This window comes from Anolis sagrei, chromosome 5, assembly GCF_037176765.1.
Source record: "Anolis sagrei isolate rAnoSag1 chromosome 5, rAnoSag1.mat, whole genome shotgun sequence".
NCBI lineage: Eukaryota > Metazoa > Chordata > Lepidosauria > Squamata > Dactyloidae > Anolis > Anolis sagrei.
Window position 1 is genome coordinate 7,336,418 of NC_090025.1, and position 16,290 is coordinate 7,352,707.

A 16,290-nucleotide genomic window follows, 5' to 3' on the forward strand; every position below is an offset into this window, starting at 1 on the left:
TTTTTTTGGTAATTTAGAACAGTGGGCAATGAAATGATTGGAGTGGTGACAGTTGCTGGAAGGCAGTGACACAAAAGGGCACGGAGAATGAGAAATCACCTGGGCAGAGTCTGGCTGAAAACATCTCTTTGCTCAGACCGCATCAAAATCGATGGCGTTTTTGCATCAGGGCGCAGCTGTGCTCCTTGTGTGTCATCTAACCCGAGCATAACTTGTTCAGAGAGCACGCAGGCGGATTTGAGTTAAGCTGCTATGAAGCTCCAAATAATGATCGTTTCACAAACTGGAGCAGAAATCATAGAATCAAAGAGTTGGAAGAGACCTCCTGGGCCATCCAGTCCAACCCCATTCTGCCAAGAAGCAGGAATATTGCATTCAAATCACCCCTGACAGATGGACATCCAGCCTCTGTTTAAAAGCTTCCAAAGAAGGAGCCTCCACCACACTCCGGGGCAGAGAGTTACACTGCTGAACGGCTCTCACAGCCAGGAAGTTCTTCGTAATGTTCAGATGGAATCTCCTCTCTTGTAGTTTGAAGCCATTGTTCCATTGCGTCCTAGTCTCCAGGGAAGCAGAAAACAAGCTTGCTCCCTCCTCCTCCCTGTGGCTTCCTCTCACATATTGATACATGGCTATCATGTCTCCTCTCAGCCTTCTCTTCTTCAGGCTAAACACGCCCAGCTCCTTAAGCCGCTCCTCATAGGGCTTGTTCTCCAGACCTTTGATCATTTTAGTCTCCCTCCTCTGGACACATTCCAGCTTGTCAATATCTCTCTTGTTCTTCCACAGGAAGAAAGGACAGTCATGCAAATACCCAGCACCCTGGCAAATCTGTATTTATTTCAGATCTTTCATATTTCAATGGAAAGGATAACCATTTGATCACAGAATCATAGAGTTGGAAGAGACTTCATGAGCCATCCAATCTAAACCCCTTTCAAGCAGGAAAATTGCATTCAAAGCACCCCCCACAGATGGCCATGCAACCTCTGTTTAAAAGCTTCCAAAGAAGGAGCCTTCACCACACTCCGGGGCAGAGAGTTCCACTGCCGAACAGCTCTCACAGTTAGGAAGTTCTTCCTCATGTTCAGGTGGAATCTCCTCTCCTGTCGTTTGAAGCCATTGCTCCATTGCATCCTAGTCTCCAGGGCAGCAGAAAACAAGCTTGTTCCCTCCGCCCTATGACTTCCCCTCGCATATTTACCCATGTCCAGAGGAGGGCGACTCAAAGGATCAAGGATCTAGAGAACAAGCTCTATGAGGAGCAGCTTAAAGAGCTGAGCATGTTTAACCTGCAAAAGTGAAGGTTGAGAGGAAACATGATGAGGGCCATGGATCAAGAGGTGAGGAGAAGTCATAGGGAGAAGTCATAGGGAGGGGGGAGCAGGCTTCTTTTCTGCTGCCCTGGAGACTAGGACGCAATGGAGCAATGGCTTCAAACTACAGGAAAGGAGATTCCACCTGAACATGAGAAAGTACTTCCTAACTGTGAGAGCTGTTCAGCAGTGGAACTCTCTGCCCTGGAGTGTGGTGGAAGCTCCGTCTTTGGAGGCTTTGAAACAGAGGCTGGGTGGCCATCTGTCAGGGTGCTTTGAATGTGATTTTCCTGCTTCTTGGCAAAATGGGGTTGGACTGGATGGCCCACGAGGTCTCTTCCAACTCTAGGATTCTATGGTTAGTGTTGAGCATATGCTCTGCATTCTTGAAAGGACAATTATTATTTTTACCCCTGGCATCTCAATAGTAAAGGGACTTCCCTGGGAAATGAGCTTGCTTCGTTTCTGTCACTTCAAGTAGGGTTTATGCAACTTTGCATGCTTTGGGAGCACAGCAGACACCACTCCACACTAAGGCATTTTGTGTTTATTTTCTTTTTGCAGGTTTCTCTTCCCCAAGTTCCTGGACCAGTGCTCGCAAGGTAAGTATAAGCTTTTAAATTCTCCTAAATGGGGAGACAGCAAAGCCTAGAGAAGACAATTATTAGGTTCTTGTGGGTTTTTTCGGGCTATAGGGCCATGTTCTAGAGGCATTCTCTCCTGACGTTTTGCCTGCATCTATGGCAAGCATCCTCAGAGGTAGTGAGGTCTGTTGGAATTAGGACAATGGGTTTATATATCTGTGGAATGGCTGGGGTGGGGCAAAGAGCTCTTCTCTGCTGGAGCTAGGTGTGAATGTTTCCACTGACCACCTTCATTAGCATTTGCCCCACCCCAGCCATTCCACAGATATATATTAAACCCATTGTCCTAATTCCAACAGACCTCACTACCTCTGGGGATGCTTGCCATAGATGCAGGCGAAACGTCAGGAGAGAATGCCTCTAGAACATGGCCCTATAGCCCGAAAAAACCCACAAGAACTTAGTGATTCCAGCCATGAAAGCCTTCGACAATACGAAGACAATTATGCTGGGGAAAGTGGAAGGCAAAAGGAAGAGGGGCCGACCAAGGGCAAGATGGATGGATGGCATCCTTGAAGTGACTGGACTCACCTTGAAGGAGCTGGGGGTGGTGACGGCCAACAGGGAGTTCTGGCGTGGTCTGGTCCATGAGGTCACGAAGAGTCGGAGATGACTGAACGAATGAACAACAACAAATGGGAATTTTAAAAATGCAAATGCTCTTTGGGAACATTTAGAAAACCACCAGCTTGGTAGGGACTGATAGACAATCATATAGCAAGATTGAAAAAGCACAACTGTGCATGGTAGGATAGGGGTCGCGCTTGATCTGTGGGGCATCGCTGCGGCTTGGGACAAGAGCCGCGAAACTAATCATGTTAAGCTTAAATACTAAAGCTGACTCCTTCCAAAAGTCCAGTCTCTTGGGCGATTTCCTGGAAGAGGAAGGGACTCAGGATGCGCAAGAAGAATGGAGCATTGATCTTTGCTCCCTTCATGTGATTAGAAGCAGTGACTTAAAGTGTATGAACCTGGTGGTTAAGCTTTGAAGTAAGACTCATAGTGATGTTTTAGGTATGGGAAATTGTTGTTGTTGTCTGCCTTCAAGTTGTTTCTGACTTATGATAGATTTTTGGGGCAGGGGCTGAGAGAGTGTGACTCACCCATGGTGGTTTTTCCACAGCTGAGTTGGGAATTGAACTCGGGACTCTGTAGAGCAGTGTTTCTCAACTTGGGGGTCAGGGGATGTCAGAGGGGTCACCAAAGACCACCAGAATACACATAATTTTCTATTGGTCATGGGGGTTCTGTGTGGGAAGTTTGGCCCAATTGTATCGTCGGTGGAGTTCAGAAGGCTCTTTGATTGTAGGTGAACTATAAATCCCAGCAACTAAAACTCCCAAATGTCAAGTTTCTTTTCCCCAAACTCCACCAGTGTTCACATTTGGGCATTTTGAGTATCCACTCCAAGTTTGGTCCAGATCCATCATTGTTTGAGTCCACAGTGCTCTCTGGATGTAGGTGAACTACAACTCCAAAACTCAAGGTCAATGCCCACCAAACCCTTCAGGTATTTTCTCTTGGTCATGGGTGTTCTGTGTGCAAAATTGGTTCAATTCCATCGTTGGTGGAGTTCAGGATGCTCTTTGATTGTAGGTGAACTATAAATCCCAGCAACTAAAACTCCCAAATGTCAAGTTTCTTTTCCCCAAATTCCACCAGTGTTCACATTTGGGCATATTGAGTATCCGTGCCAAGTTTTGTCCAGATCCATCATTGTTTGAGTCCACAGTGCTCTCTGGATGTAGGTGAACTACAACTCCAAAACTCAAGGTCAATGCCCACCAAACCCTTCAGGTATTTTCTCTTGGTCATGGGTGTTCTGTGTGCAAAATTGGTTCAATTCCATCGTTGGTGGAGTTCAGGTGCTCTTTGATTGTAGGTGAACTATAAATCTCAGCAATTAAAACTCCCAAGTGTCAAGGTCTATTCCCCCCCACCTCCAACAGTGTTCACATTTGGGCATATTGAGTATCCATGCCAAGTTTGGCCCAGATCCATCATTGTTGGAGTGCACAGTGTTCTGTGGATGTAGGTGAACTACAACTCTGAAACTCAAGGTCAATGCCCACCAAACCCTTCCAGTATTTTCTATTGATCATGGAAGTTCTGTGTGCAAAATTGGTTCAATTCCATCGTTGGTGGAGTTCAGTATGCTCTTTGATTGCAGGTGAACTATAAATCCCAGCAACTACAACTCCCAAATGACAAAATCAATCCCCTACCAACCCCGCCAGTATTCAAATTTGGACGTTTCGGGTATTTGTGCCAAATTTGGTCCAGTGAATGAAAATACATCCTGCATATCAGATATTTACATGACAATTCATAACTGTAGCAAAATTACAGTTGCGAAGTAGCAACGAAAATAATGTGATGGTTGGGGGTCACCACAACATGAGGAATTCTATTAAGGGGTCGCGGTATTGGGAAGGTTGAGAACCACTGCTATAGAGTTTCAGCCCAGGGTTCAAACCAGTACCAGCTGTTGGGAATTGTGGGAGTTGAAGTCCAAAACACTTGGAGGGCCCAAGTTTGCCCGTGCCTGTTCTAGAAGCTTGCTCCATCAACAATATGGCATCCCCTCCAGGAAGGACCATTTTAGGAAGGCTCGCTTAGCAGAGAATGCTGTCCTTTAAAGTTGTCATTCCGTTTCCTTTTGCAGGTCTTGTGAGCAACATCGTCTTCACGAGCCACACGTCTGAGCAAAGGAACCCGCTTCTCGTTCAGCTCCAGAACCTCATCCGAGCCGCTAACCCCTCCGTTTCATTTATCCTGGCTGAAAAGGGGGTTGTGACAAGGTAAAGGAGATATTTTTCTGTATGCAGGCAGTCCCCAGGCTGCCTGCATACGGTTCTGTAGATGTGTTCTTAAGTTAAATTTGTGTGTAAGTCAAATCAGGTACATTTTATGTGTAACTCCAGCCAAATGTGTGTGTAACCCTCCTGGTGGCACAGCAAGTTCAACCACTGAGCTGCTGAACTTGCTAAAGTTTGGGGGTTTGAATCTAGGGAATGGGGTGAGCTCCTGCTGTTAGCCCCAGCTCCTGCCAACCTAGCAATTCAAAAGTATGCAAATGTGAGTAGATCAATAGGTACCGCTCCAGCCGGCCACATGACCTAGGAGGTGTCTACGGACAACGCCAGCTCTTCAGCTTAGAAATAGAGATGAGCGCCCCCCCCCCCCCCCCAAAGAGTTGGACATGACTAGACTTAATGTCAAGGGGAAACCTTTACCTTTCTATATATATGTAAGCTTTGGATAATATAGGAGTCAATTTCTGACGGCATGAAGACATCACAAATTCCCTCCGTGACATCCTGACTGAGTCATCCTGGCATGACATGAGAGGGGACATGAGAGAAGCCTCCTCGCAGGATTGCAAGACATCCGGGCGTCCCCTGGGCAACATCTTTATAGACGGCTGATTCTCTCGATCCAGAAGAAACCAGAGACGACTTGCAGCATGAATCCTGGCTGAATCAATTCTCTCTCTGTGACATTTTGAAGCCAGCAGAAGGCGTTGGAAGCCTTGTATTGGAACTTGTGAAGCAACAAGTTCTAATAAGGAAACTGAGAAGAAAGGGGGAGATGGGCAGGAAAGGTGTATAAAAGGAAGTGGTGGTGGGAAAAAGTCAGTAGTGGCTTTCTTTGCTGCAGAGAGACAAGCAATATATCCATTTCAAAGCAAAAACGGCTTGTGAGTGCTTATTTAATATTGCTATATGGATCCTACAGTCTTACAATAGGGAAGCGTTGACACCACTGTAGGGTTTGCTTTGCTGCTTGTGCCTCTGTTCAGAAGGGATTTTGCCCCATTTTCTGTCCCTGTGAGAATTTGATTTTGAAAAATTGGGCTTTGGAAACAAGGATTGGAGAGAAAGCTTCATTGGAGACTCCTTTTCCCCCTTGATAATAACTCTAGAGTCTGGAGAACAAGTCCTATGAGGAGTGGCTTAAAGAGCTGGGCATGTTCAGCCTGCAGAAGTGAAGGCTAAGAGGTCCATGTATAAGATATATGAGGGGAAGTCATAGGGAGGAGGGAGCAAGCTTGTTTTCATCTGCCCTGGAGACTAGGACACAGTGGAACAACGGCTTCAAACTACAAGAAAGGAGATTCCACCTGAACATGAGGAAGAACTTCCTAACTGTGAGAGCTGTGGAACTCTCTGCTCTGGAGTATGTGGAGACTCCTTCTTTAGAGGAAAAAAACATTTGGGATCTTGATAAACTCTTCATGGCTTTCAGGCATTGTGAGCCTTGTCTAGCTCCAGAATTTAGAAAGCCTTAGAAGCCAAAGCCGTGAGTATCTTACAATTGGGAATGGATGAACTATGAAATTTCCATTTGGATGCATGTTCCATTTCACATTTTAAATGCATATATTTTACATCATATATTTAATGTATGTATTTTACATAATGCTACATGATGATGTATTAACTACCTGGATTGCAACATTCTGGAAAAAATACAGTTTGACATTTGCAAGTGCATTTTTGTTTGTTTTCAAGCCGAGTTTATTCGGTTTGTACATAAATTTGGACCTGACCATTTTTTCCTTACAAATAATACTAAAATGGCAAGCTAGAAAGCTTGTAATAGAAAGTAGGAATCAGGCTTAAGTGTAACCATGATGTTTAAAGCAATACGAAAATAAACTTAGCATTTCGATCCTTCCCTTCTAGGAATGAAGACATGGAGCTCATTCTCTCCGAAAGCAGTTTCTCAAGCCCGCAGATGCTGACAACTCGCTACTTAACATTTCCTGGCTGGTATGTATCTCCTTTTGTCAAAACCTTTGAGGAGGACATTTTTAAATCATTGTTATGAAGCAGTATTAGATTTATTTATCCATACATCGAATCCTTGCAGTTAAATCACTCTGTTAATGAAATACAGAGATTACCTTCTTTGAGAAGTCCATTCCGTCCTTTTATTTTATTTGAACATTAATAACAAAACATCCCTTATGGATGCGGTGGTAGTATAAGAGAAGCAGTAAAATACAATAATCAAGGCGATTGAGTTTCGTGTAATTGTATAATTTGCTTTGCTGAATGCCACTGGAAAGGTTTGTGGAGTTCAGGACAGACAAGAATTAAATATTGGTGTTTTGCGTATCAGCTGCTTCTTAATAGCCTTGAGCTCTGGGGTTTTCATATGGGCTCAAACTGTTAGGTAGATAATGCACTGTTAGATAGAAATGCATTGCTTGTAACCCCACTGTGCATTACTGGTTTGAAAATACAGTTCTAATGGACAGGTGGTCTTTTTCACACGTACTGCTCTCAAGCCAGGCATCATCATCCCCCATTCTGTATCTTTGCATTTCGTTTTTTCTGCCAAAGTGGAGTATCTTGCATTTGTCCCTGTTGAACTTCATTTTGTTAGTTTTGGCCCATCTCTCTAATCTATCAAGATTGTTTTGAATCTTGCTCCTGTCCTCTGGAGTATTGGCTATCCCTCCCAATTTGAAGTATTGGCTATCCCTCACAATAAAACAGAAGTCCTCAGTGTCTCATTACTGAAATCGTTTTCCTGAGTCTGGAGTAATTAAGTATGTGTGTGCGTGTATATATATATAAATATATATTTATATATATGTCAATATTCCTTTCTTCTTTTTTAGGTACGATGGCAAATTTCGTGCCGGTTCAGTCTATCCTCCGATGGTTCAGATCTGCGTGTGGTTCAACCGTCCTTTGGAGAAGACACGATTCGTGGCCAAATGCAAAGGTAAAAAAGCCGTTTCACAAGTCTCATCTACAAATGGCATTGTCTTTCTGAAATTCCCAGTGAAGCTCTTTCACAAATTGAGTGCTGCTCCCTCTCCAATTTCTTATATTTTGGCATACTACTCACACAGTTGAGATCTAAGTCTAAACACAACATTAATTTATATACACATAGCCTTTAGGTACTTTTATACACAATAATTTTGTGCTTGAGACAAAGTTGGTGAATATTGAACCATTTGTAAACAAAGGCATCGCTGTCTCAGCCTCTCAAGTGGACAATTATGGATTTTGGCGTATTTTGTGTTTTAGAATTGCAGCTATGGGACTCTCAACCTGTGTTCCCGGGACTGTGGCATAGCTGTCTGAGTGTCAGCTGCATTAAGATCACTTCTGACCATAAGGTCATGAGTTCAAAGCCAGCCCAGGTTGGAGTGAGCTTCCAACCAATTGTATAGCTTGTTGTCGACCTTTGCAACCTGAAAGACAGTTGCATCTGTCAAGTAGGAAAATTAGGTACCAGCTATGTGTGGAGAGGCTAATTTAACTAATTTATGAGACCATAAAAAAAGACTCCAGCAAAAGCATGCGGGGAATGCAGAAGTACTTCATCAGTGTTAAATAGCCTCTGACTGTCTGTCTATATCTGTTGTGTGTCTTTGGCATTTAATGTTTGCCATATATGTGTACATTGTAATCCACCCTAAGTCCCCTGCGGGGTGAGAAGGGCGGAATATAAATACTGTAAATAAACATTACAGTTTGTGCAAAAGTAGTTTTACAACAAAATGTGCATTATAGCTTGATCTTTGCGTTCCTTGCACCTTGCAGCAACATCTAATGCAGGCAGATAGGAATAATCTCCTTTTCTCTCTGTGTGTTCTGCATTTTTGAAACAGCACTGAAGTCCTTCAATAAGTCGAGCCCTTTCTCTGGAAACATCTACCACATTTTGGGCAAACTCAAGTTTTCAGGTAATTAATAGACAAGTGCCTGCCTCTCTTGGCTATTCTGCTTTCTAACTTGGAACTTTTCAAACTTTTTGTTTGTCTGTAGAAATATGTGTTGTCTTCATAGATGGGGTAAATATAATTTATCACGTAATTTTCCCCCTTTCCTTAAATAGCTATGCGTAATTTGATATTGTCATGAGATTTTACCATTTTCCCTTACTGTGAATTGTAAAGAGTGTCATAGTTCAGCCAGCTGATGATGATGATGATGATGAGCGGTTTAGGGGTGCATCAGGGTTTGATGCTTCTGGAGATGTTCAGACAGAGAGGATGTTAGAACAGGATGATGATTCCCCGGTTGGAAGAATGGAGGGGGATTTGGGTTATTCTCTGTGTGAAAATGAAATTGGTTTCTTGTAGGTTTTTTCAGGCTATATGGCCATGGTCTAGAGGCATTCTCTCCTGACGTTTCGCCTGCATCTATGGCAAGCATCCTCAGACGTAGTTAGGTCTGTTGGAACTAGGAAAAAGGGTTTATATATCCGTGGAATGACCAGGGTGAGACAAAGGACTCTTGCCTGCTGGAGCTAGGTGTGAATGTTTCAACTGACCACCTTGATTAGCATATAATGGCCTGACATAGCATATATTTATTTATTTATTTACTTTGCTTGTATACCACAGTTTCTCAGCCCGTAGGCGACTCAACGCGGTTCACAACAAGAGCAAAAGACATCCAACAACATACAATATTAAAACCATTAACAGTATAAAATACAAACTAATGACATCTCAATAACAACACATTAACGTCTCGTAACTAAAATGGTGATCCAATTCGTCATCCATAATTCCGTTTCCTATATTCATCGTGTTCATTGCACTATTTATCCGAACGCCTGTTCAAACAGCCAGGTTTTTAGTTTTCTTCGAAACACCATTAGCGAAGGGGCTGATCTAATGTCCATGGGAAGGGCGTTCCACAGCCGATATAATGGGCTTTGTCTCACACTGGTCATTCCACAGATATATAAACCCTTTTTCCTAGTTCAACAGACCTCACTACCTCTGAGGATGCTTGCCATAGATGCAGGCGAAACGTCAGGAGAGAATGCCTCTAGTCCATGGCCATATAGCCCGAAAAAACCCACAACAAACCAGTGATTCCGGCCATGAAAGCCTTCGACAATACATTGAAAATGAAATTGTTTTAGAAGCTGACAGGCAGGAAGGGAGGTTACATAGAGAATCAAAGCTTCTTCTGCGGGGAAAGAATTCCAGGTGCAACCCAGGCCATAAGAAAGTGAGACCGAGAGAGACTACTCAAGGCCGAAGGAATGCTTTCATGCATTGCCTCTCCTTAATTAGGGAAAGAACAGCTTCCAGTTCTCAGATCAAGCATAGTAGCAGATAGAGCAAGAAGCTCCTGCCTTGGTTCTCGCTTCAAGTTGGTCAAATTTTGCTTTAAGTCTTGGGGATTTTACCATGAACTCAAGCTCATGTATTGTTCTTTGAATCTTAAATTACTCAAGTTGAGGTTTTATTCCTTCTCTTTTGGATTAATCAAGCTCATGATTATACCCTGCTCCTTGGATTTATGTTCATGCTTTAACCTTTGCATTGAATATTTATCTCTGGCTTTTGGGACTCATTTTATCTTACCTATTTGGATTTTTTTGCTCTTTTATTGTGTGTGCTTTTTCAATAAATTGTTTATTCCTACGTTTGGCTTCCTGGTGAGTTCTTGAGCAAGGTGAATCCTAGCTGAGGTGCAACAAACTTTTTTAAAATTCAGGTAGGCTTGTAAAGAAGGAGGTTTTTAAGATCACTTCAGGGGGTGCAGTGGTTTTTGTTACACATTGGTCTTTAATAGATTTTAAAGGTTTTTATTGTTTACTTTTAATGCCGTTCATATTTAATTCTATTTTAATGTTTGTATATTTTTAGGTTATTTATTGTAGTCTTGGTTTTACCCTAAGCCTCTTTGAGCCGCCTTTTTAGAAAGAAAAAGCAGATAATAATATATAGTAGTAGTAGTAATAATAATAATAACAACAACAACAACACGATATGAGGATTTAAAAATTGAACTGCAAAGACTCTGGCACAAGCCAGTCAAGGTGGTCCCAATGGTGATCGGCACACTGGGTGCAGTGCGTAAGGACCTTGGCCTGCACTTAAAAACAATCGGCGCTAACAAAATTACCATCTGCCAGCTGCAAAAGGCTATCTTACTGGGATCTGCACACATTATTTGCCGATACATCGCAGTCCTGGACACTTGGGAAGTGTCCGACGTGTGGTCCAATTCAACAGGTAGCAGAGTGATCTTGTCTGCTGTGGACTCATCTTGTTGTGTTTCAAATAATATAATTAACATTTAATTCTGTTTTAGTCTTTGTATATTTTTGGGTTTTAAATTGTATTGGTTTGAGTCTCTTTTTACAAAGGAAAAATTGGGTATAAATAATAATAGTAATTTTAACACCATTTATATTCAGCTCTTATTTAAATATCTGTATGTATTTGGGTTTTACCAAAATATTGAAGGACTGCATCCCCTCCTACCAGCCCACACAAGCCCTGAGATCATCAGGAGAGGCCCTCTTCTCGGTCCCACAACCACTGCCACAAGTATGGTTGGTGGGAATGAGAGAGAGGGCCTTTTCAGTGGTAGCCCCTCGGCTTTGGAACTCCCTTCCCAAAGAAGTACATTTGGCCCCCTTGTTATTGGCTATCCACTTGCAGATGAAAATCTTTTTATGGTAGCAGGCCTTCTCAGACAACACATAAAGAGTGGTTATCTCAGCCCGACAAGACTCACATGGCCAAAGGCTTGGAGCTCTAAGTCAGTTAGTTTAATGTTTTAACTTGTTAGGACAGCCTCAGTGGCCTATGTAGGGATTTTAATGTTAATGACAATGACATGTGATTATTTTGATAAAAAGGTAAAGGTAAAGGTAGTCCCCTGACATTAAGTCCAGTCATGTCTGAGTCTGGGGTGTGGTGCTCATCTCCATTTCTAAGCCGAAGAGCCAGCATTGTCCGTAGACACCTCCAAGGTCATGTGGCCGGCATGACTGCATGGAGTGCCGCTATTTTTTTAATTTTTTTTTAATTTTTATTATTTTTTATTATTTTGATACTTATTTATATTTATGTAAATTGTGTTTTATGTTATGTGCGGATTTATTGTTTACTAGCCATCCCCTGCCACGTGTTGCTGTGGCCCAGTCTGTGTATATGTGTTTTGTGTGTGTATATGTTTGTATATATGTGTATATATGTGTGTTTGCATGTATCTATGCAGTATTTTTTTGTTTTTTTGGCTTTTTTTAATTATAATTTTATTGAGTATTTTATAGAGTTACAGGGAAAGTGGGAGAATATTTGCAAGAAGATAGGAAAGTAGGAAACAGTAAAGTAAGAGAGAAAAAAGATAATAATAATAATACTAATTTGGGGGAAAAGAGCAGAATGTCTCTCTCTCTATATATATATATACACACACACACACACACACACTTAAAAGTAAAATAAAATTAAATGTGTGTGTGTGGTTTTGTGCATGCGTTGTAATGTATTTTTTTTATTTTTTTGGCTTTTAAAGTCTCTTCCGTTATGTTTTTCAGTGTTTTTATGAGTGATGGTCACTCGCTGGCCTGATAGGTATACTGTGTCCAAATTTGTTGTCAATTCATCCAGTGGTTTTTGAATTATGTTAATCCCACAAACTAACATTACATTTTTATTTCATTAGATATCTTGGGTGGGTTGATGGTTTTTGTGTATTATTTAGTTTGTATTTTTATTTTTGTACGCCGCTTTGAGTCCTATTTGTGGGAGAAAAGTGGGGTAAAAGTAAATAAATAAGTAAATGTGTTTATTGAAAGACGGGTGCAGTTAGAGCACTTTCCATTCAAATAATGCATTGACGCCTATACCTCCCTTGCATTTGGTCCTGCAACAGATTCGGATCGGATGATGGAAGTGTGCCACAACACACCCGCGAACTCCTTAAGCCTGTCGCCTGTTCAGGAAGCCCCGTCTCCTCCTGATTCGAGGAACGACGACCGAGACCATAATAGCGGGCCCCAGGAATGCTTCCTGGTGTTTATTGGCTGCTCCCTCAAAGAAGATGAGATCAAGGATTGGCTCAGGCAGACGGCCAAGCAGGTGTGTGTCCCCAGCAGAAGGCATCATAGAATTGTGGAGTCAGAAGAGGTCTTTAGTCCCCTTCTGTCAGGCAGGGAAACACAATCAAAGCACTACCGACAGAGGGACATCCAGCCTCTGTTTAAAAACCCCCAGAGGAGGAGGATGTAATTAATAGGCTTGTTTGATCCCAAAAAAGAATGGTTAAAAACTTGTTTCGGATGTAGGGGTCACTGGTGGTTCGACTCTAAAGTCAATTCTGATTTTCACAGAAAAAAAATGTTCAAAACATTTCCAGACTTCCGAATCCTTTCATTAATGGTTTGAAAGTGTTATTTCCTGTTTCATTGGGTGGTCTTGACTTTGAAAGTAGTTGTTTTACTCCAGAAGCGGGGAAAAGCAAGTGGAGTAAATTCTTTCCTTCTCTGGTTTAAAACTGGCTTCTCTGGCTTGAGCTGAGGCCAGGGACCAGAAGCGGGGAAAAGCAAGTGAAGTAATTTTTTTCCTTCTCTGGTTTAAAACTGGCTTCTCTGGCTTGAACTGAGGCCAGGGGCCAGAAGCGAGGAAAAGCAAGCAGAGTAAATTCTTTCCTTCTCTGATTTAAAACTGGTTTCTCTGGCTTGAGCCGAGGCCAGGAATTTTCTTCCTTTTCTGGTTTAAAACTGGCTTCTCTGGCTTGAGTCGAGGCCAGGGACCAGAAGCGAGGAAAAGCAAGTGGAGTAAATTCTTTCCTTCTCTGGTTTAAAACTGGCTTCTCTGGCTTGAGCTGAGGCCAGGGACCAGAAGCGGGGAAAAGCAAGTGAAGTAATTTTTTTCCTTCTCTGGTTTAAAACTGGCTTCTCTGGCTTGAATTGAGGCCAGGGACCAGAAGCGAGGAAAAGCAAGCAGAGTAAATTCTTTCCTTCTCTGATTTAAAACTGGTTTCTCTGGCTTGAGCCGAGGCCAGGAATTTTCTTCCTTTTCTGGTTTAAAACTGGCTTCTCTGGCTTGAGTCGAGGCCAGGGACCAGAAGCGAGGAAAAGCAAGTGGAGTAAATTCTTTCCTTCTCTGGTTTAAAACTGGCTTCTCTGGCTTGAATTGAGGCCAGGGACCAGAAGTGAGGAAAAGCAAGCGGAGTAAATTCTTTCCTTCTCTGGTTTAAAGCTGGCTTCTCTGGCTTGAGCTGAGGCCAGGGACCAGAAGCGGGGAAAAGCAAGTGAAGTAATTTTTTTCCTTCTTTGGTTTAAAACTGGCTTCTCTGGCTTGAACTGAGGCCAGGGGCCAGAAGCGAGGAAAAGCAAGCAGAGTAAATTCTTTCCTTCTCTGATTTAAAACTGGTTTCTCTGGCTTGAGCCGAGGCCAGGAATTTTCTTCCTTTTCTGGTTTAAAACTGGCTTCTCTGGCTTGAGTCGAGGCCAGGGACCAGAAGCGAGGAAAAGCAAGTGGAGTAAATTCTTTCCTTCTCTGGTTTAAAACTGGCTTCTCTGGCTTGAATTGAGGCCAGGGACCAGAAGTGAGGAAAAGCAAGCGGAGTAAATTCTTTCCTTCTCTGGTTTAAAACCGGCTTCTCTGGCTTGAGCCGAGGCCATGGACCAGAAGCGGGGAAAAGCAAGCGGAGTAAATTCTTTCCTTCTCTGGTTTAAAACCGGCTTCTCTGGCTTGAATTGAGGCCAGGGATCAGAAGCGAGGAAAAGCAAGCAGAGTAAATTCTTTCCTTCTCTGGTTTAAAACTGGCTTCTCTGGCTTGAATTGAGGCCAGGGATCAGAAGCGAGGAAAAGCAAGCGGAGTAAATTCTTTCCTTCTCTGGTTTAAAACTGGCTTCTCTGGCTTGAATTGAGGCCAGGGACCAGAAGCGAGGAAAAGCAAGCGGAGTAAATTCTTTCCTTCTCTGCTTTAAAACTGGCTTCTCTGGCTTGAATTGAGGCCAGGGACCAGAAGCGAGGAAAAGCAAGCGGAGTAAATTCTTTCCTTCTCTGGTTTAAAACTGGCTTCTCTGGCTTGAATTGAGGCCAGGGACCAGAAGTGAGGAAAAGCAAGCAGAGTAAATTCTTTCCTTCTCTGGTTTAAAACTGGCTTCTCTGGCTTGAATTGAGGCCAGGGACCAGAAGCGAGGAAAAGCAAGCGGAGTAAATTCTTTCCTTCTCTGGTTTAAAACTGGCTTCTCTGGCTTGAATTGAGGCCAGGGACCAGAAGTGAGGAAAAGCAAGCGGAGTAAATTCTTTCCTTCTTTGGTTTAAAACTGGCTTCTCTGGCTTGAGCCGAGGCCAGGGATCAGAAGCGAGGAAAGGCAAGTGAAATAAATTATTTCCTTCTCTGCTTTAAAACTGGCTTCTCTGGCTTGAGCCGAGGCCAGAGACTAGAAGCGGGGAAAAGCAAACGGAGTAAATTCTTTCCTTCTCTGGTTTAAAACTAGCTTCTCTGGCTTGAGCCGAGGCCAGGGACCAGAAGCGAGGAAAAGCAAGTCGAGTAAATTCTTTCCTTCTCTGGTTTAAAACTAGCTTCTCTGGCTTGAGTCGAGGCCAGGGACCAGAAGCGAGGAAAAGCAAGCCGAGTAAATTCTTTCCTTCTCTGGTTTAAAACTGGCTTCTCTGGCTTGAATTGAGGCCAGGGACCAGAAGTGAGGAAAAGCAAGCGGAGTAAATTCTTTCCTTCTTTGGTTTAAAACTGGCTTCTCTGGCTTGAGCCGAGGCCAGGGATCAGAAGCGAGGAAAGGCAAGTGAAATAAATTATTTCCTTCTCTGCTTTAAAACTGGCTTCTCTGGCTTGAGCCGAGGCCAGAGACTAGAAGCGGGGAAAAGCAAACGGAGTAAATTCTTTCCTTCTCTGGTTTAAAACTAGCTTCTCTGGCTTGAGCCGAGGCCAGGGACCAGAAGCGAGGAAAAGCAAGTGGAGTAAATTCTTTTCTTCTCTGGTTTAAAACCAGCTTCTCTGGCTTGAGCCGAGGCCATGGACCAGAAGCGGGGAAAAGCAAGCAGAGTAAATTCTTTCCTTCTCTGGTTTAAAACTGGCTTCTCTGACTTGATCCGAGGCCAGAGACCAGAAGCAAGGAAAAGCAAGCAGAGTAAATTCTTTCCTTCTCTGGTTTAAAACTGGCTTCTCTGGCTTGAGCTGAGGCCAGGGACCAGAAGCGAGGAAAAGCAAATGGAGTACATTCTTTCCTTCTCTGGTTTAAAACTAGCTTCTCTGGCTTGAGCCGAGGCCAGGGGCCAGAAGTGAGGAAAAGCAAGCCGAGTAAATTCTTTCCTTCTCTGGTTTAAAACTGGCTTCTCAGGCTTTAAAACTGGCTGAAAAGCTGAATCATTTCTGACTCACTTCATGAGTCGTAACAAAAATGGCAGAAAAAGCTTCAGAAGGGCAAAGGGACTTCCGGTTTTCTTAAAAACTCCAAAATCGCTTCGAAAAAGTAATTTTTCCAAATTTATTCCTATTTACGAATATTCCGAAGGTACCTAATCATGCCTAGTAATTACCTCCACCAGATTTGGAACTGCCTATACCGGGCAT

At 43.0% G+C, this 16,290-nt stretch overlaps 1 protein-coding gene across 2 annotated transcripts in view; it reads left to right on the top strand.

Annotated features, from left to right (window-relative positions):
* DNAAF9 (dynein axonemal assembly factor 9) overlaps positions 1-16,290 on the top strand; it is a 160,982-nt gene that overhangs the window by 130,931 nt on the left and 13,761 nt on the right. For both annotated transcript variants that reach the window (XR_010909988.1, XM_067468543.1), the window contains exons 29-34: positions 1,881-1,918; positions 4,626-4,761; positions 6,649-6,735; positions 7,593-7,699; positions 8,598-8,672; positions 12,622-12,827. Coding sequence is in view for 1 of the 2 variants with exons in the window: in XM_067468543.1 (XP_067324644.1) it covers positions 1,881-1,918; positions 4,626-4,761; positions 6,649-6,735; positions 7,593-7,699; positions 8,598-8,672; positions 12,622-12,827 (649 nt within the window). In the remaining variant the exon portion in view is untranslated. The remainder of the gene's footprint in view (positions 1-1,880; positions 1,919-4,625; positions 4,762-6,648; positions 6,736-7,592; positions 7,700-8,597; positions 8,673-12,621; positions 12,828-16,290) is intronic.